Source organism: Leptonychotes weddellii, chromosome 3 (genome assembly GCF_054177405.1).
Source record: "Leptonychotes weddellii isolate Sample4059 chromosome 3, ASM5417740v2, whole genome shotgun sequence".
NCBI lineage: Eukaryota > Metazoa > Chordata > Mammalia > Carnivora > Phocidae > Leptonychotes > Leptonychotes weddellii.
The window spans coordinates 144760148-144782717 of record NC_138371.1 but is presented as its reverse complement, the minus strand read 5'-3'; the positions used below and the strand labels follow the sequence as shown (position 1 = coordinate 144782717).

At 35.3% G+C, this 22570-nt stretch overlaps 1 protein-coding gene across 1 annotated transcript in view; it reads right to left on the bottom strand.

Moving 5' to 3' along the window:
• PIBF1 (progesterone immunomodulatory binding factor 1) overlaps positions 1-22570 on the bottom strand; it is a 209400-nt gene that overhangs the window by 149324 nt on the left and 37506 nt on the right. The window contains exon 10 of the mRNA XM_081815019.1: positions 7279-7377. Within this exon, the coding sequence (XP_081671145.1) occupies positions 7279-7377 (99 nt within the window). The remainder of the gene's footprint in view (positions 1-7278; positions 7378-22570) is intronic.

The window sequence follows — 22570 nt, the reverse complement described above, 5'->3', positions numbered from 1 at the left end:
CCAAGACACATTATAATTAAAACGTCAAAAATTAGATAAGGAGATAATCTTAAAAGCAGCAAGAGAAAAACAACTAGTTACATACAAGGGAACCTCCAAAAGACTATCAGCTGATTTTTCAGCAGAAACTTTGCAGGCCAGAAGAGAGTGGCATGATATATTCAAAGTGTTGGAAGGAAAAAACTTACAATGAAGAATACTCCACCCAGTAAGGTTATCATTCAGAATTGAAGGAGAGAGAAAAAGTTTTCCAGACAAGGAAAGCTAAAGGAATTCCCCACCACTTAATCAGCCTTATAAGAAATGTTGAAGATTCGGACTTCTTTAAGCAGAGAAGAAAAGACCATAACTAGAAATAAGAAAATATATGAAAGAAAAAAATCTCACTAATAAAGGTAATTATAAAGATAGTAGATTAACCAGTTATAAAGCTAGTATGAGGGTTAAGAAGAAATAAAATCAAGTATAACTACAATAATTAGCTGAAGAATATACAAAATAAAAAGATGTAAAATATGACATTAAAATATAAAATGTGGTAGGGGGCAGAGTAAAAATATGCTTTTAGAATGCATTTGAACCTAAGCGGCCATTGACTTAAAACAGACTGTTATAAATATATGTAGAGAGAGAGAGATGGTAACCACAAACCAAAACCCTGTAATAGATACAAGGAAAATAAAGTGAAAGGAATACAAACATGATACCAAACAAAGGCACCACACCATAAAAGAAAAAGAGCAAGAAAAGAAGAAAGAAATGGAGAGAAACTATAAAAATAATCAGAAAACAATGAACAAAATGGTATAAGTGAATACTTACTAACAACTGCTTTAAATGTAAATGGACCTAGTTCTCGAATCAAAAGACACAGGGTGGCTAATGGAAACAAAACAAAACAAAAAACCAAACAAATCAAGACCCATCTACACACTGCCTATATGAGACTCACTTCAAATCTAAAGATACACAAGACTGAAAGTGAAGGGATAGAAAAAGATATACCATACAAATGGAAACAAAAGCTGGAGTAGCAATACTTCTATCAGACAAAATAGACTTTAAAACAAACTGTAACAAAGACAAAGAAGAGAATCACAAGGATCAAAGGGTCAGTCCAACAAGGGGATATAACATTTGTAAATATTTATGCACCCTATATGGGAGGCATCTAAATATAAATATTAACAGATGTAAAGGGGGAAATTGACAGCAACACAGTAATAGTGGAAGACTTTAATACTTTCAATGAATAAGTCATCCATACAGTAAATCAGCAAGGAAATACTAGCCTTGCCTTAAATAATATACTAGACCAGATGGACTTTACAAAACTGAAAATCAGTTACAGGAAGAAAACTGAAAAAAAAAACCACAAACACGTGGAAACTAAACACATGCTATTAAGGAACCAAAGGGTCAACAAAGAAATCAAAGAGAAGATAAAAAAAATGCCTTGAGACAAATGAAAATGGAAAAACAATGTTCCAAAACCTACAGGATACAGCAAAAGCAGTTCTTTTTTTTTTTTTTTTAAAGATTTTATTTATTTGACAGAGAGAGAGAGAGCGAGAGCAGGAACACAAGCAGGGGGAGTGGGAGAGGGAGAAGCAGGCTTCCCGCGGAGCAGGGAGCCCGATGTGGGGCTCGATCCCAGGACCCTGCGATCATGACCTGAGCCGAAGGCAGATGCTTAACGACTGAGCCACCCTGCCGTCCCAGCAAAAGCAGTTCTAAGAGGGAAGTTTATATCAATATAGGCTTACCTCAAGAAACAACAAAAATCTCAAATAAACAATCTAACTTTACACTTAAATGAACCAGAAAAATAAGAACAAAACAAAGCCCAAAGTTCAAGAAGGAAGTAAATAATAAAGATCAGAGTGAAAATAAATGAAAGAGACCCCCCCCCAAAAAAAAAGAAAAAGAAAAAGAAATCAATGAAATTAAGAGCTGGTTCTTTTAAAAAGATAAACAAAATGGATAAACCTTTAGGCAGACTCATCCAGAAACAGAGAGAAGGTCCAAATAAATAAAATAAAAAATGAAAGAGAAATTACAACCAATACCACAGAAATACAAAGGATCACGAGACTACTATGAACAATTATACACTAACAAATTGGACAACCTAGAAGAAATGGGTAAATTCCTAAAAACATACAATTTCCAAGATTAAATCATGATGAAAGAAAATCTGAATAGACCAATTACTTACTAGTAATGAAACTGAATTAGTAATAAAAGAAACTCCTAACAAAAGTCCAGGGCCAGATGGCTCCTTAGGTAAATTCTACCAAACATTTAAAAGAGTTAATACCTATCCTTCTCAAATTATTCCAGGAAATTGAAGAGGAAGGATGTTCCCAAACTCATTTTATGAGGGCAGTACTAACCTGATACCAAAACCAGACAAAGACACCACAGAAGAAGAAAATTATAGGTCAATATCCCTGATGAACACAGATGCAAAAATCCTCAAAAAATATTAGCACACCAAATTCAACAAGACATTAAAAGGATCATACACCACAAGCAAGAATTTATTCCAGGGATACAAAGATGGTTCAACATCCACAAATCAATCAACATGATATACTACAACAACAAAATGAAGAATAAAAATCATATGATCTTGACAGTTAGATAAAAAGCATTCAACAAAATTCAACATCCATTTATGATAAAAACTCCCAACAGAGTTGAGTATAGAAGTAACGTACCTCAATATAATAAAGGCTATATATGACAAACTCACAGCTAATGTACTCAATGGTGAAAAGCTAAAAGCATTTTCTCTAAGATCAAGACAAGGATGTTCACTCTCACACTTTTATCCAACACAGTACTAGAAGTCCTAGCTAGAGCAATTAGACTGAAAAAGAAATAAAAGGCATCCATACTGAAAAGGAAGAAATAAAACTGTCACTATTTGCAGATGATGTGATACTATATAGAGAAAACCCTAAAGACTCCACCAAACTATCACAACTAATAAATGAATTCAGTAAACCTGCAGGATACAACATTAATATACATAAATTTGTTGCATTTCTGTACACTAATAAACTATCAGAAGGAGAAATTAAGAAAACTATCTACAATTGCATCATAAAGAATAAAACATCTAGGAATAAATTTAACCAAGGTGTTAAAGACCTGTACACTGAAAATTGTAACACATTTATGAAAGAAACTGAAAACAAATAAGTGGAAAGATATACAGTGTTCACGAATTAGAAGAATTAATGTTGGTAAAATGTCCATACTACTTAAAGCAATCTACAAATTCAATGCAATCCCTATCAAAATATCAAGGGCATTTTTCACAGAACTAGAACAAATAATACTAAAATTTGTATGGAACCACAAAAGACCCTGAATACCCAAGCAATCTTGAGAAAGAAGAACAAAGCTGGAATTATCACAACCATATTTCAAACTATACCATAAACCTAAAGTAATCAAACAGTATTGCACTGGCACAGAAACAGACATAAGTCAATGGAACAGACTAGAGAGCCCAGAAATAAACCCACGCGTATATGGTCAATTAATCTATGACAAAGAAAGCAAGGATATATAAAGGGAAAAAAAGTCTCTTAGTAAATGGTATTGGGAAAACTGGTAAGCCACATACAAAAGAATGAAACTGGATTGCTTTCTTACACCATACACAAAAATAAACTTAAAACAGATTAAAAACCTAAATGTAAGACCCGAAACCATAACTCCTAGAAGAAAACACAGGCAGTAAGTTCTTTGACATTGATCTTAGCCCTTTTTGGATCCGTCCCCTCAGACAAGGACACAGCAGCAAAAATAAACAAATGGGACTACAACAAACTAAAAAGTTTTTACACAGCAAAGAAAATCATCAACAAAACAAAAAGGCAACATACTGAATGGGAGAGATATTTGCAGATGACATATATAATTAGAGGTTAATATCTACATATAAAAAGATCTCATACAACTCAATATTAAGGAAACAATCTGATTAAAGGGCAGAGGACCTGAAATAACATTTTTCCAAAGACATATAGATGGCCAACAGGCACATGAAAAAATGTTCAACATCACTAATCATCAGGGAAATGCAAATCAAAACCACCAATAGGTATCACCTAACAGCTGTCAGAATGGCTACTATTGAAAAGACAAGAAATAACAAATGTTGGTGAGGATGTAGAGAAAGGGAACCCTTGTGCACTGTTGGTAGGAATGTAAACTAATACAGCAACTATGGAAAATAGTTTGGAGGTTCCTTTAAAAAATTAAAAATAGAATGACCATATAATCCAACAATTCCACTTCTGGTTATTTAACCATAGAAAGCAAAAGCACTAATTTGAAAATATACAAGCACTCCTATGCTCATCACAGCATCATTTACAACAGTCAAAATATCGAAGCAACCCAAGCATCCATAGATAGATGAATGGATAAAGAAGATGTGGTGTGTATGTATGTGTGTAAACGTATGTAGATATGTGTATACACATACACCAGAATATTAGTTCTAAGAAAGAATAAAATCTTGCTATTTATGACAACATGGATAGACCTAGAGCATATTTTTTTTTTAAGATTTTATTTATTTGACAGAGAGAGAGAGAGCACAAGTAGGCAGAGCAGCAAGCGGAGGGAGAAGCAGACTCCCTGCTGAGCAGGGAGCCCGATGCAGGACTCGATCCCAGGACCCTGGGATCATGACATGAGCTGAAGGCAGACGCTTAACCGACTGAGCCACCCAGGTGCCCTGACCTACAGCGTTATTATGGTAAGTGAAATAAATCAGAGAAAGACAAATACCTTATGATTTCACTTATATGTGGAATTTAAGAAGCAAAACAAATGAACAAACAAAAAGCAGAAACAGACTCAAATACACTGATGGTTGCCAGTGCAGAGGGAGGGTAGAGGGATGGAGGAAATAGGTGAGGGGGATTAAGAGGTACAATCTTCTAGTTATAAAATAAATAATACATGGGGATGTAATGTGCAGCATAAGGAATACAGTCAATAACATTTTAAAAACTTTACATGGTGGGGTGCCTGGGTGGCTCAGTCGTTAAGTGTCTGCCTTCGGCTCAGGTCATGATCCCAGGGTCCTGGGATCGAGCCCCGCATTGGGCTCCCTGCTCCGCAGGAGGCCTGCTTCTCCCTCTCCCACTCCCCCTGCTCGTGTTCCTGCTCTCGCTATCTCTCTCTCTCTGTCAAATAAATAAATAAAATCTTTAAAAAAAAAAAACAACTTTACATGGTGACAGATGGTAACTAGACTTATTGTAGTGATCATTTTGTAATGTGTGTAAGTACTGAATCACTATGTAGTACACCTGAAACTAATATTGTATATCAATTAAACCCTAATGAAAAAAATGAGCTGTTCCAGTTTATTCAAAATTCTACTGGAAAATGATTTTGAAAGATCAACTTGTAAATATCAAAAGTTCAGTTAGTAAACAGAACTAATTGAACAATTATTTTATAATAATAATAACAAACTTTTTTATATTACTATTTATGTGTAAGACACTATTCTACATGCTTTACAAACACTAAATTCTCAATAATTCAAAAGATCCCTTTAAGTACTAAAGCATCCCATGGCCTTTAGGATAAATACCAGTTGCTAGTATATGGACAGTAAGATTAAGAAGGATTTTAAAGTGCCAGAGTTTAGGACATAACAGATATGAGTATAAATATTAAACAGCCAATTTTAAGGTCAGATTTACTATTGTCTTTTCTCTAAATTCACAAAAACTACCAAGGCTAGTAAGTTATGAAATTCTGCCCAAATATAATAGTTCTGGTGTACTACCTAAAATCTTGCACTTTCTTTTAAAGTTTGTTAGTTTGTCCATAAATATTATTCTAGAGCCATTCCTAAATACATCACATTAAAAAACAACATCAACAAAAAGCCAAAGAAATCTTTTGCGTACACCATATAGTTTTATAAATGGAAAGGTTATACATAATAAAAGATTTTATGGTAGGTTATAACAGCACTCCAATAAGAACAGCTGATTTATAAATTTATTTTATATTAAAACATTTGGACTTAGATATACTTTCATATTACAGAAGAGACTTCTCTAATATTTTTATTAATGTACCAAGTTTATAAAGTTGATGTGAATTCACAAGTATAACAATTTGAGCCATTTCTAAGACATTTTGGTAATAGGTTAAATATATGAAGACTTACCTCAATTTTTAGTGTCAGGTATTGCTTAAATCACAAATGAATATGCAAGTCTTCATTTAATAATTAAAAGCTCCACTGAGTTATTTTCAAAGTTTATCAGTATGTGAAAGGTATATGGAAACCTGATGTACTAGTTTAGCAATTTTTCTGTCTGAAATTATTTTCAAAATAAAAGTTAAAAAAAAAAAGGTAACGATTCTGTTTACTCTGAATGTAGTCAAACCACTGAAAATCTAGGGTGTTCAATAGCATTTACCTTAATACTCATCAGTGATTTTCCTATTAGCTAGGCTACTAAAAATAAATACAGTTTTCTATTGATAAATTAAAGACAAATAATTTTCTCTCTTCCCCTTCCTCCAACACACATGAACCAGAACATATAGGTTTTTAAGAAATGAACTGGGGAGCACATAATGGTATTAACACTTTGGACTCAAGTTCAGTAAGTTCTTTTAAAGTAAAACTCCTTCTACTTTATGATTAGCAATTCCACTCCTAGAGAAAATTTATCCAACATAAATAAAAAACATATACCCAAAAAAGACTTTATAAAAAAGTTCATAGCAGCTTCATTCATGATAGCTCCAAAATGGAAACAACCTAAATGTCCACTGATATAGATGAAGGAATAAACAAAACTTGTGGTATATTCATACCCAGCAACACTAAGAAATGAACTACTGATATAACAACAAAATGGATGAAAATATAATGTTGAGTGAAAGAAGCTAGACACCAAAGAGTACATACTGTACAATTCCATTTATTTTCAATCCAGTATGAGCAAAACTAAGCTCTGGTGACAGTAATGAGAAAGTGTTTGCCTCTTGAGGAGTAGTGGTTGAGATGGAAAAAAGGCATATAAGGAAACTCTGTAGGGTGACTGCACTGTGCTATATCTTGCTTTAGTATATGCAATAATTACATATTACAAAAATTATGCATGTAACTGAACTGAATTATACTTCTATTAAAAATATTTTTTCTAAAAGAAAAAGTTACAGCAACAAAAATCGAAAGAGTTTTTAACATTTCCAGATTTTTGGAATGCTTACCTGTCTAAGAGCTGATCATGTTTTTCTAAAGCATCCTTTTCAGCCATCACTGCTCGGTCCTTTTCAGCCACAGCATTGTCCCTCGCTTCTCGGAGATTTCTAAAATTTAAACATGTACTCAATTATTCCAAATACAAAGTATCTATCTTTTAAAGTTTCATAAATGTGTTTGCTTAGAATTGGACTATCTGACAATCTTAAGGACCCACTGGAGGCTGGTGACCCAAGGTGTATATTATATGAATTTACCTGGCTGGGTGTTTCCGTAGCAGCACAGTAATGTAGGTGCAAACACGGTCTATCGCTAAATGTCACATTATCTTTCTCTATAACTTATCTCCACATGGGTTGAAGGTAGGCTCAACAGTTTATATATACAGTAACTTGTTTCATCCTTACCATAATCTAGTGAAGTAGGTATGATTACACAGTATCCAGAAGAAAACCGAGGTCTTGAGAAGTTAATAAATGTTCTCTAAAACATTTTAAATGAAAAGTATAATATAGAGATCACAAGTGTCAAAATGGGAACAAAGTCTGGGATATGAGCAACTTGAAGTGATGGCCCTTGGGATCTCACAGAGGAATGGAAAAGAAGAGAACTCAAGAACTCAGGGCTGACAAAATAGAAGGGGCAAAGGACATCAAGTCCTGATAAGCTGACAAACAGATAAATTTAAGTAGTGTACAAGCAGGATGGAAGACTAGAGATTGCTGTTAAAGGCTAATGATGTGGAGGTAGAATAGTACTTTCAGTGACATCATTTTAGTTGATACCAAAATCAAGGGTGTGACCAGTAAAGTAGCTAAGTGAAGGAGAGATGAGATAAAGGTCAATATTCATGTAGGGCTCAAGAAAGTATGGAGCCAGAGTATTAGGTAAGTCATCCACTTACAGTACTGATGACAGCAGGAACTGAAACTGAGAGAAAGATACATTTAGTGACAGTTAAGGGTAATGTCCAAAAAAGGCAGAAGGTAACAAGAGTGCCACAACAAGATATGAGCCTTTAAAGATCAAATCTCATTTGTTTTTTGAATCAAAGTGGAAGTCTGGGTCAAGAAAACTACCAACAGGAAGCTTCTTTCAGAGAGCCACTTAATTTTTAAAAAATCCTCTTCTCTAACATAGTTATAAATAAACGTAGAGTGCAACATAAATGATTTTGCTCACCTAATTTCTACAAATCCCTTATGTTGTATTTTCCAACCTGTTTTATAGTGGAGTAAACCGAAGTTCAAGAGCTTAAGTACCTAGTTCAAAGTCACAGCCCATGTTAAAGCCATAATTTGAGCCCAGCTATGTCTTTACTGCAAAGCAAATGTTTTTTATATCATATCACCACATCTCCCATAAAGAATTAGATTGGGTATTAGAATTTTGTGTTTATTATTCATGGAGAATGTCAGTAGAAAGTCATGAAACCCCACATCGTTTGAATAAATCTATGTAATAACTATTGGATAGGAATGCTTACTTGCTGTGCCAGTATGAAATGTCATCTTTTACACTGTGATGCTAACAACAAAGTTAAAATTTAAAACATATCAACCAATGGAGATTCATCAGTCAAATGGTTTATGAGGCAGAAATAAAATAGTTTAAAAAAACTGTAATACAGATAACTTATTAAAAAGAAAATAGCTTTTGTATACTATTATCTAAGTGGAAGTGCATTTTAAAATAGATATCACAAAATGTCATGTCATTATTTTCTGACATCATCCTGATTGCAATGACCTTCTATCATCAAACTGAAACATGAAAAAAAAATTTTTTTTTTTAAGATTTTATTTATTTGTTTGACAGAGAAAGACATAGCGAGAGGGAACACAGTAGGGGGAGTGGGAGAGGGAGAAGCAGGCTTCCCTCCAAGCAGGGAGCCCGATGTGGGGCTTGATCCCAGGACCCTGGGATCATGACCTGAGCCAAATGCAGACGCTTAACGACAGCCACCCAGGCGTCCCTGAAACATGAAAATTTAGTTTTACAGATAGAATTAAATTCTTTAGGCATATCAAATATTTATATATTTTTCATTCCTTGATGATCTATACATTTCAGTCAGTAAATCATCACAAACTGGTTGCAATTTTCATTTCTCAAAGATAGCTTCATTATTCTGTAAGTTATTTCAATAGCAAAATTCCAAGTAGACTGCAATTACGCTTACTTAGTAAGTAGAAAAGCTTCAGTCTCTAACTGTATTTCCTTTCTGGCAATAATGGGCATTAGAAATAAAAGCAGTCACAGAGAATGAAATGAAACCCAGAATAAACTAACAACAGGGGCCTGTGAGCGGAGGTATGATTAGAAGGTTCCTGTGCATTCATGATGCTACAATATGTATCATCTAGCTAACTATAATTAGTGCTATATTAAGGCATAAACAAAATTCCAAGGCCACAAAGAAGAGGAGTTGATTATGTTTTAACTGGAGGAAGAGAGATAAGAGTGAATGAAAGGAGGATATGTAAGTTGGACCTTGAAGGACAAATAAGTAAAGGCAATTAAAAAAAAACCCCACAAAAACTAAAATGAATCAGAGAAAGGGCTACAAGTTGAGGCTTCCATGTTCAGGTCCTCTCACAGATGTCTGCTGGTAAGATTTCTGTGTGAACCTAACCTCCTTATCAGTTACCATACCTTCCACATCTCTACCCACAACCTGCATACAAGATCCGCACAATTCCTTTTAACATAAAGATAGAGATACTTCCTTTCATATTATCAATCGACCTTTAAGGTTTCAAATTAAGTCTGAGATAAACTGAATGTATTCCACTGACAATAATAGCAATAACAAACATATATAGAGTGCTTGTCATGTGATAGGAACTATTTTAGGCTCTTCCATATAATAATTCACTTAATTTTCACAACAACCCCACAAAATAGGTTGCATCATTATCTCCATTTTACAAAGGAGAAGACTGAAACACAGAGAAGTATTTATCTAAGGTTACAAGTAAATAAGCTATGGAGCCCAAACCATCTGGTTCTGGAGTCCATGCTCCTCATCAAACTATGCATTTCTTAAGATTCCTTTTGTTTCACAATTTTCTCCTTGAGAAAACTTGTTGCAGCCATCTTGTTACAGGATTTTTTTCCTCCATCAGTTCCCGCGGTTCTTGGTCATGCCGCTTGGAAGAATGAAGAGGTAGACCAGACAGAGCGGTGAGCAGCAAAGCAAGGTTTATTGAGCGATAGCAAAGTGATAGCTCAAAGATCCCAAGGAGGGAAGGGACCCAAGCGGGTTGCCATGGGAGTTTCTAAGTCTAGGGGTTTTATGGGCTTGTTGGCGGGGCTGTTTTAATCTGATTAACCCTCCCTGTGCCTGTCATCCAGTCAGATTTGTGTCATATGGGAAAGGGTGGAGGGCTCCTTCCAGGGCGGTATAAAATCCTTTTAAGGGTGGTTTCCTCTTAGTTCCCTGCCTGTGTGCCTCCAATTATCCTTCATCAATCTCATAGCACAAATGTTAAATCAAAAATAAGCCTTGAAAGAATTGTGACTATATTATATATTCAATTGTTTTTATAGCCCATGCTCCTTCAGACTTAAGACTCATTAGATAAAACAATAGATGGATTATATTCCGGCCACAGACAAAACCCTAACTGCCATATTACTAATAAATTATCCATTTTTAAAAGTTAAATGCATTATAAAATGTAACAACACAATTATGGCACAGCAGGAATTCTAATGTTCTTCAAAAGAACAAACTCGAAAAATTGATAGACTATCTGCAGCCATGTACAAGCTAATGAAGCTAATGTTTTAAAAGTCCAAATTGAATATATAATCAAATGTAATTATAATAACAGAGAATGATGTTGGGAGTTGGCCAACTGGTCAGCATTTTATGTTTTAATTATAAAACTAAAATATTTCATCCTTAAAAATGCTTTTAAAAAGCTAACATTTGAGGGATACCTGGGTGGCTCAGTCAATTACGTGCCTGACTCTTGATTTTTGGTTCAGGTCATGATCTCAGGGTTGTGAGATCAAGCCCTGTGTTGGGCTCTGCACTGAGTTTGCTTGTACCTCTCCCTCTGTTCCTCCCCCAGCTCATGTTCTTTCTCTCTCTCTCTCAAATAAATAAAATCTTTAAAAAGCTCACATTGGATTTCAAAACTGTTTTTCATGATTCTTTCATGTCGTTTCCTACAAACCCCATCCCCCATAAACACATACATCTCTCTCCTATCCATCCTGTATTTGTGCATGGGAAGTAGAGAGGAAAGATGGCAGAAAAGGGAAAAGAAATCTGATCAATCCTATGTAAAGTGCAAAAGTAAAGTGACCTAGTATATATTATAACTCGTATCCAAATAACATATTTTTCAACTTGAGGCATTTTTATGAGTGAAAGAGGGTGTTATTAATAGTCATGTTAGAGAAATAGGCATAAACCAGGACTTAAGGGGACAAACAACTGGGAGATACTGTTATTTAAATTACAACATCGGGGGCACCTGGGCGGCTCAGTCAGTTAAGCAGCTGCCTTCGCCTCAGGTCATGATCCCAGGGTCCTGGGATCGAGCCCCGCATCGGGCTCCCTGCTCAGCGGAGAGCCTGCTTCTCCCTTTCCCTCTGCCTGCCACTCTGCCTACTTGTGCTATCTCTCTGCCAAATAAATAAATTAAAAAAAAAAAAAAAAAATAAAAATAAATAAATAAATTACAACATCCAAACAAGAAACTTAAGTTTTATTTCTCTAAATAAAAGGATTTCAATATTATAATAGATGTATTTCATATGCAAACTAATGAATCTGTGCAGAGATAACTTCATGTACATAAAGTTTAGCCAGAGGTATCTTACAACCAAAACCTGAAGCCTCAGTACAAAACGTAACAATAGATTTCTGGACATGGAATGTATCTTCCTATGACTAGAAGATAAATTTCATGGTATCAATAAGCCAAATCTAAATTTATACCTGAAAAGAGGCAAGAAAAATGATGGAAGAATGAGAAAAACCTTGGGAACCTTTGAAATTCTAGTAGGAACAAATCAGAGTTTGGGAATGCCAAAGGCCTGGATAAACATCACTAACAACTCAAAACTTGAAATTGACCAAGAGTAAATAGTGAAAAACCATGATTGTCAGAAGAGCTCAGCAGGCACAACTAAGCAATCCATCCTCCTTCTGCCTCCATGTAAAAATATTTTTGATTAATAAAAGTGAATACATCTTTTCCAGTTGCAACAAAAAGGGACTGAAACAGGCTTTTTATATGATAAGCTTATTTATAGGGAAAATGTTTGAATTAATCACTTCTACCTCTAGATTATTCTCCCGGACAACATATAAAACCGCTCATTTCCATATTTGATGCCTTTGTTTTTAAGATGGCATGAACAAGAAGGGTTGCAAGTGGATTATCTACTGTTTATAATCAAATCACCAATAATTGTTCCTTTAATTAACATAGTTGTTGAAAATGAATGAATAGGACATAGCAAAAAAGGCAAAGTGGAAATTTTATGTAACATAATTTCTTGGGAGAAACTATGCATTTTCAGAGGAGAAACTTTTTGAGATTACTGTTGACTGAACATACTGTATTTTCCTAACCTTTTATTTTAGTTGGTGCTCAAGCAGATTATTTTTTTCATTTTATAGATGTGAAAACTTTATCCCAGAGTAGATATCTAGCCAAACCATGGTTTAAAACAAATTATGAAAAATTTAAGCATCAAAATGGAAAAACTTATTTAAAATCTATTCACTTTAAGTTAAAATTAAATTAAAATCTTACTTTTTAAACCTCAACAGGTTTAAAAAGTAGCTGATAAAACACAATGTAATATATTAAAATGAAACTGGGTGAATCTTTTTTAAATTTTATTTTTATTTTAATTCAATTAACATAAAATGATTATTGGTTTCAGAGGTACAGGTTTGTGATTCATCAGTCTTATATAATATGCAGTGCTCATTATATCACATGCCCTCCTTAATGTCCATCACCCAGTTATCCCATCCCTCCACCCCCCTCCCCTCCAGCAACCTTCAGTTTGAAACTGGGTGAATCTTGTGAATGGTTAACTGAGTGACTACTCTATTAAATCCATCTCATTATAAATCTTTGTATAGGTTTTCATCTAAACCAATAGTTACCTGATTTCTCAAAAGTAGTTCCAACTAATTCTTTCATTCAACAAATATTTACTGAGCACTTACTATGTACCAGGTACTGGTACCTGGGAATGCAGCACTGAAAAACAGATGAAATCTCTACTTACATGGAGATTACATGCCAGTATGAAAGAAACCAAAGTATGTTAGTAGGTGCTAAGTGCTCTGGATAAGAAAAAGCAAAGAAGGGGCTAGTGGGCAGCAGGCATGGCAATTTCACAATTTTAAATGGGGTGGTCAGGAAAGACATCAGAAAGCAGGTGACATCTGAAGACATGGAGAGAGTAGGGAAACCAGACTCTAAGGTATCCAGGAGTAGGGGGTTAAGCAGTGGAAACGGTAAATACAAAGGACCTGAGGAGTATGCATGCCAGTTAAGGGAACAGGAGGCAGTGTGACTAAATGAGGGACTAGAACAGAGTTGTAAAATGAGGATGGGACAACTGGGTGCAGATCATGTAGTGTAACAGGGCATTATAGTCAATCAAACTTTACTGCGTTGGATGGGAGCCTTTTCAGTTGAGCAGAGGAATGACTGACAACAGACCTGTGAGGGCAAGGAAGGAAGCAGGAGGACCACTTAAGAGAATCTTGCAGTAATTCAGACAAAAGATAATGGTAGCTTGGACCAAGGTGGTGTCTCTGAGATGGTAAGAGAATCATAAGTTTTGAAGACACAACCAAAAGCATCTGCTGATGAACAGAATATGGAATGTGAAAAAAAGAGAAGAGGTTTATGACTTCAAGGTTTTTGGTCTGAGCAAGTAGAACAGAGTTATCTGTAACTGATCTGAGGTCATACTGACAGTGGGGCAGGGTTAGAGGAACAGAAGTGAGCTTCTGCATACATTAAATTTAAGATGCTTACTAGATAACCAAACAGAAATGCCATGAAGCAGCTGCAAAAGATGACAAGGACAGGAGGAGGACCAATAAAAGCAGTAGGTGCAGCCAGTAAGAAAGGGGAAAAGTCGAAGTGTAGTATCCTGAAAGTCAGTTACAGATGTGTTTCCAGGAGTAGGCAGTGATCAATTGTATTAAATATTGCTAACAGGTCAAGTAAGATAGGAACTGAGACCATGACCACCATATTTTTGGCAACATGAAGATCTCTGGGGGTTTTGATATTAAGAGCTTTGTTGGAGTGGTACGGGGAAGTAAAAGCTTGGTAATAGATTTTAAAAAATGAGGGTAAAGAATGAATATTTAAAACTCTACAGGAATTCGGCTACAAAGGAAAATAAAGAAATGGAGCAATGGCTAGAAGGGGAAGTGGCAATAAAAAAGGCTTTTAATGATGGGAGAAAGGATATGTTTGTTAGTAACAACAGTTGGGAATAGTTGGGAATTATCTGGTAGAAAAGGAAAACCAGCAGTATAGGAGACAAAGGGGGGACTTGCTGGAGATGTGTCCTTGAGCAGGAGAAAGAGGACAGGTTCTAGTTACAAGTGGAGAGTCTGGGCCTTACGAAAATAGTGTAGAGAGATAGGTTCTGTCAAAAAATTATACCACTTTATGGAAAAATAAAGGCCTATTTATTAATTTTCAAAATTATAAATGTTTTTGTGAAGTTCTAATGATCCAGACTCAGCCCTGAAGTAGGAGTGGGGTTTGCAAACTCTCTTAAAAAAAACAAACTTCTTAGGGCACCTGGGTGGTTTAGTCAGTTGGGTGTCCGACTCTTGGTTTCAGCTCAGGTCATCATCTCATGGGTCCTGGGATGGAGTCAGGCTCCCTGCTCAGTGGGGAGTCCACTTAGGAGTCGCTCCCTCTGCCCCTCCCCCTACTCTCTTGCATGCGTACGTGCATCTGTGCACACGCTCTCTCTCCAGGATAAATAAATAAATCTTTAAAAAAAAAATCATTTTTCCAAATAAGTTACCACTAAAATTACAGTTCTGATAAGAAATCTCTTACCAATTTTCATAACCTTGACCAGTAACACAGGAATCTGCATTGCACTGTAGAATCAGATGTATTTAGTTTCATCATTTAAAAAGCCTATAATCATAGGCAAATCACACCCTCTGTGTCTATTTCCTCATTTGTAAAGCAGGGATACTAATACCTACAACCTCATAAAATGTCCCATTTAATTCTCTCTGCAACGTATGTAAAGCGTTGAGTACAACACCTGATGTGTAACAGGCACTCAATAAACAGTAGATATCGTTAGTATGTTATCTAAATATGAAAGTCTGTATTAAAAATTATGAAGGTAGTCGTTTAGAGAATCGTAATTGGGATAGTGCTTCCCAAGATTTTTTATTATATAAAAAGAAAAAGACAATATGTATAAGAGTATCCTAGGTAAACAGAGAAAACTGCAGGAGGGACGTCAGCAGCTTAATGCCCTTCTGGCACCCTAAGGCTAAGGGTAATGACATCTGGGGTGCAGTAGAGAAAAATTCCTGGTATTAAATGTCATCTTACACAAGTACTTTTAGGCTTGGTCAGAGTTGCTGTATCTGTAAAAGATCAGGAATTAATAGTCATCTTCCTTTCTAAGTCTTGTCTGCAACCTTGGGTTAACGGCCATGCCCGAAGACCCATCTCTCTGAGACCAGTAAAATAGACAAGCTGGAGTCATTTTTGATGTTCACTTCCTGTCCATCATCAGGTCATCTCAATTCTTTCACCTACATGTTATTTAAAATCAGCTTTTATTCTCTCCTTCCATTTCTCATCTTCACTTAAACTTCGCAATAGTCTCCTAACCAATCTCCCTGCCTCCAGGCCCTCTTCAATTATATTCCTCCCCACACTGCAACCAGTTACAAAAAATGAATATATCATGTTACTCATTTACTGTAAAACTTCCAAGAATTCCCCACCGACATCAGGGCCTTTTAAAATCTGACCCTGTCATGATTGTGACTGCCTCCCTCACCACCCTATGAGCTACACAAAAGTTAAATTTAAGTTCCTGCATAACCTGAACTCACCTCGCTTCATACTGGAACACCATATATACCTTGAAATAATTAAATATTATTAATTAAGCAGTGAACACATATGGTAATCACCTATGGGTATAAAGAATATAGCTAATAATAAAATATAGCTAACAATAAAATTTCATTTATAATTATTTGGTAAGTTAATATATTGAAAGAGTTATCTGTAAAGCCATATACATTCAGAATAATTGAACTGAAAAGACAAACTTGAACATTCTTAAGTTTTTCCATATAAGAACTGAAAAAATTATACAGATACCTAATCAGACATGAACAAAAAAAGTTTAAGCACTAATGAGGACATACACTATTAAAATGATGAATGGAGCCTCCATACACTAGTCCAGTCATCTATTCTAATGCATTATGTATACTAAACTAACCTTCAAAAATAAATTTAGATTGAAGATTGATAGGTGTTTAATATCACTCCAAGTTTCTAACCTTCATAAATAAACTTAGATTGAAGATTGAAAGGTGTTTAATATCACTCCAAAGTTTATGTCATTAAGGTTTCTTCTTGAGTACTTTGGGAAGATGACAAATTCTGATCAAGATGGTTTTTATTGACATGGTGGGAAAATAAAATCACTAACGCAATATTGCCACGTTTAAAAGCATATTTTCGATCTCCTTTTCCCCACTGCCTTGTCTTTTTCGAAAGCATAATATACCTCTAAAAACTCATTCTTCTCCTTTTTACAGTATCACTATGAGAATGGTTCTTTCTGGGTTCACAATAATGTGACTTGGGTAAAGACAGTTTTACTTTCTGGAAAAACTTATTCAGCTGAATTTATCTCCTCTTTATTATCTCATAGTATTAATTAGGAACAAGTAAGTTAGCATTTTATGTAGAAATTTAGACTGAAACAAATGACATTCAGATCCTCGATGTCTATATCGTGTCATTTAAGAAAAAATGGTTCAATGCTATGGAGATCAATACTTAAGAATAATCACATATGTTGTAGTAGTGCCTTTTAATGATAAACAATTTCATAATGTCATCAGTTGGCTTTTTTTTTTAAGTTTTATTTATTTAAGTAATCTTTACAACCAATGTGGGGCTCGAACTCACGGCCCCAAGATCAAGCACTGCACACTCTTTTGACTGAGCCAGCCAGGTGCCCCTCAGTTGACTTTTACGGAATGTGCATTTTATTTATACCGTCAACAAATCAATAAAAGAAAAAATTTTAACATACTGCATACAGATAAAAGGTATCAAAAGAACTACCATTTATACATAGCTTAATAATTTATAATGTACTTTTCACATACATGATCTCATTTAGATCTTACAGACCACCTTGTGAAATAGTATTATTGGCTCATTTTATAAAAGAGGAAATCACACTTCTGGGATATTAAGTGATACATTCACTCAGCTAGTTTAGTGGCAGAGGCAGAATTTAAGTTTAGTCTTTTGATCCAAATCTCTTTCATAGTATACTCCCTGTTCAGGGAATAATGCTCTTCTTCCAAATGTGCATGAGGGTCTGTACATTTCAGTTACAAAATACCTACTAAGCAAGAAGTTATTTATATAACAAATCTCACCACTAGAGTGAATTTCACTCATTATTTCCCACAGCTCCAAACTGGATTTTAAAGCAAATATAAAGTACAGAAGAAGACAAGAAACGTAACTCACAGATTGAGCAAAAGCATATATACATGTTATAATCCCAACTACAGTATTTTTGATGTACCCAAATACCCAAGTTCTTTTTTTGCTTATCTGTGCCTTTTCTTAAGTCTTTATCTCTTCCTCTTCCTCTCAACCCCTTAACTTCACAAACTACTGGTATGATTATAGTGGCAGATGCCAAGATCAGATGGCATGAGTTCATCCTTCTTTTCCACATCTAAGAGGAGAAAATATCTCTTAATATCCCCCACAGTGTATAGAAAGCCGACCAAAGGCATAATGTTTCTCTAATCTCATCATTTACTTTTCTTCTAAATATGTTAATTGGGGGAGAGGTAAGGAGACTAAGTACAAATATACAAGTGTAAATACTTCATCTGTTTAACTCATACTGTGAAATTTTGAAAGAAATAATTTATAGTTTATTTTTACTTTGTAAAAGACTAGTGAGATATAAGTTCTAAGTATAGTTTTAAATCTTGCCATAATGCAGAAAATGTGATTCAAAAAGTTTCAGCCATATAAAATATAGGGTTGGATTACTGTGAGGTTAATAAAATGACAAAGCTGAGCCTATGCTCACTAGCTGGCTAGGGGTCTCTGTGCAATTCAAATCCATTTGGATCTGGGCTGCAGTTTGGCACCATCTGGTGGCAACTGCCCACTCTAGTTTCAATATCCGTGGGGTCATTCTGCGTCCCGGGGCTGGGTGAGGCTTCCAGGGCAGCAGCCCCAGTCCCAGGAATTTCCTGGTTAGGTGGTATCCATTTTGATGCACATATGGAGTCAGAACAATACTGGGGAAAAGGAAACCTGCTTTCAGTTTCTGGGCTTCCAGAAATGGTTCTGTCAGCTGTTTCCCAACCCGACCTGTATCAAGCATCCTACAAAATACGGGCTAATTTGCCTAAATCTATGTTACCATGCATTTTAAAGGATTTTTTTTTTTTTTTTTAAAGAACAAAAGCTAAAAAAAATCAAGAAATTCTCAAAATGATTATTATACCAAAGTTTATGCAGCTATGTGGATTGTTTGGAAGTAATTATGCATGTTATCATAGAAATAATCCCATGAATTTTACGGTTATTAAGTCAGTCGATAAAAGCCTATAAAATCCCTAAGAGAATTGAGTCACAGGACTAAAAGTACTTATTTGTAAAACAGAAATAATATCCCTTATGCCACAGGTCTATCTTATGCCCAAAACTTTCTCTTGAGATTTAGAACCTTATACAGTCAATTTTTCTATTGCCTATTACACAGAAACTTCAAAAAAGCTAAATTTGTCATGTTTTCTTATTAAAGCCTTGTTTTTTCTAATTCTTAAAAACTGCATCACCATCCACATTAGCTACCCAATCCAGAAACCTGATAACATACTTAACATCTTCTCACTTCTTTTTGGTTTTTTTTTAAAAAATAAATAAATTAAAAAAAATAAAAATAAATAAAATATATTAAGAGAAAAAAAAGATTGTCAGAGTAGAGGCACATTTAAAATATGAACATTTGAAAGTTAAAAGTAAAAACAAAGGAAAAGGAAGGTATAACAGGTGAATATCAACCAAAGAAAGATGGCATAGCTAATTTCATCATAAAGTAGATTTTAAAGCAAGCACATTACTAGAGATAAATAATTCTAAACTTACATGCATCTAGTATGAAGTTCAAATACAGAAAAAAAATTCACAAATCCAAGACCATACTGAGACTTTTAAACACATCTCTACCAGTAATTCGTATATCCAGCTAAAATAATTGAGTAACAATACAAAGATTTGAAAGAACACTAGGGTTGTCAGTTAGCATTTGAAGTCAGTTGGTGTTAATACAGCAGGGATGGTTATTTAGTAGTAAAACTTTAACCGGAAGCCCTTTTTTATAAATGGTTACCACAAGGCTTTAGGTATCTTTATGTTTTGATTATCAAGGAAGGATTCATTGATGGTTATTAGAAATGATCTCTTAAGTGAAATGGATTCAGAACATGTGGGCTGGTTGGTAGTACTGTACATGCATCTTCTCACTTCTTAATCCAATCTAGTCACTGAATCCTCCAATGTAGGAGGTGAAGCCACCTCCTAGGTAGGTTTCCAACCTGGCCCATTACTCTCCATCTCTATTGCTACTAATCCAGTTTTATCATCACTTCTCATTCTGATAACAGAAACAACCTCAAAAAGTAGTCTCTATGTCTACAGCCATATATTCCAGTTCTCTAATCTCTCCACATCGCAGAGCAGTCTCTCTCTAAAAAAGAGAGAGAGCGAGCGTGTGCACACGTGTGAGGGTGTGTGTGTGTGTGTGTGTGTGTGTGTAGGGGGAGAGGTGGGGCAGAGGGAAAGAGACAGAGAGAATCTCAAGCAGGCTCCACACCAAGCATGGAGCCGGACGCAGGGCTCGATCTCACAACCCTGAAATCATGACCTGGTCCAAGATCAAGAGTCAGATGTTTAACCAACTGAGGCACCCAGGCACCCCTAGCAGTCTCTTTTTTATATAAAATCAAATCATATAGCACATATCCTTAAAATCTTTCAGTTGTTCCCTGCTGGTCTTACCAAGACAACGGTCCAAATGTATGATCTGGACCTCTGTTTCCCTCTTTTATCTTGTAGAACTCTGCTTCTCAGTCTACACTCTAGCCATACTGAATTATTTTCATTTTGTTCAAAAAGCTTCATATTGTCTAATCTCCAGGTTTTATCCATGCTGGACATTCATTTCCCTAATTCCCTTCCCTCCCCTAACTCAGTCTTAGTCATCACACAGGTATCAGCATGGGTATTTCTTCTGTCATGGAAGTCTTCCTTGCTTCTATATGGTCTCATCCTGTGTTTCCTGTCATCTTCTCCATTATCATCATACTTATAATTATTGTTTCTCTATTGTCTTTATGTCTATTAGACAACCAACTGTGTGAAGACAGGTCACTGCTATATCTATGGCACGTATCTGGCATCTGGTGGATCTCAATAAATATTTGCTCAATTAGTGGATATGCTGCTTGGAGAGCTCAAATGTAAACTTTCCGAACATCAACCTTAGTGTGCATTTTGAACCTTAAGAGCAAGTAACCAGAAGGTACAGGGTCCTTCTTACCCAATACAGGGTTGGGACTAACCAAAATTCTGAAAAAGATGGAAGAATTTCTTTGTCATTTTTTAATCTCTCTGTATGAATGTCTAATCTTCTAATGTCTCTGCTGTTCTAAGCATGAATTCATAAAAATGGTATACTTCAGTTATGACTTGAAGAGCTAAATGCCAACAGCATATGAATCTTAAAATCATAAGGCTATATGAAGAATCACATAAAGCCACAAAAGAATATATAGGGCATGATCCCATTTATGTGACACTAATATAATATGAAAAACTAAACTACATTTCTCAGAGGTACCTATTTATTGGTAATTTAGATAATAAAAATATAAGGAAAAGCAGGAAAAGCAAGAAAGTTATTAGCATAAAAATCAGAACAGTAGTTATTTTTATGGAAGGAAGAAGTTAAGCAGGAAGCTCTCAAGGACATTTCCATGGTACTCACACTGATTTCTTGATTTGGATGGTGATTAAACAGGTATTTAATTTGTAATTACTTATAAATATACATTTAAATATATACTTTTCTTCTTTAATTGACTGAAGAAAAATAAAGACACAAATAAATGGAAAGATATCCCATGATCATGGATTAGAAGGACTGGTGAAGTGTCCATACTACCCAAGCAATCTACAGATTCAATGCAATCCCTATAAAAATCCCCATGGCATTTTTCACAGAACTAGAACAAAACCCCTAAATTTGTACGGAACCACAAAAGTACCTGAATAACCACAGCAATCTTGAGAAAGAAGAACAAGGCTGAAGGCATTGTGTTCCCGGATTTCAAATAATATTACAAAGCTAAAATAATCAAATCAGTATTGGCAATGGCATAAAAACAGACACAGATAAATGGAACAGAATGGAATGCCCAAAAATAAAGGAGTCTTTTCAGTAAATGTTGGGAAAACTGGACAGCCAGTTTTGCTTTTATTGCCTGTGCTTTGGGTGTCAGATTAAAAAAATCATCGCCACGACTGGTGTTGAGGACCTTACTGCTGATGTTTTCTTCTGGGAGTTTTATGGTTTTAGGTCTTACATTCAAGTCTTTAATTAATTAATTAATTAATTTTTAAAAGATTTTATTTATTTATTTGACAGAGAGAGACACAGCGAGAGAGGGGACACAAGCAGGGCGAGTGGGAGAGGGAGAGGGAGAAGCAGGCTTCTCGCGGAGCAGGGAGCCCGATGTGGGGCTTGATCCCAGGACCCTGGGATCATGACCTGAGCCCAAGGCAGACGCTTAATGACTGAGCCACCCAGGCGCCCCAAGTCTTTAATTTATTTTGAGTTAATTTTTATGTATAGTGTAAGATAGTGGTCCAATTTCATTTTTTTGCATGTGGTTGTCCAGTTATTTAACTGCTCAAAAGTATTTCAGCATTACCGTAAAAATCTCTCTCAATCTGTTTTATT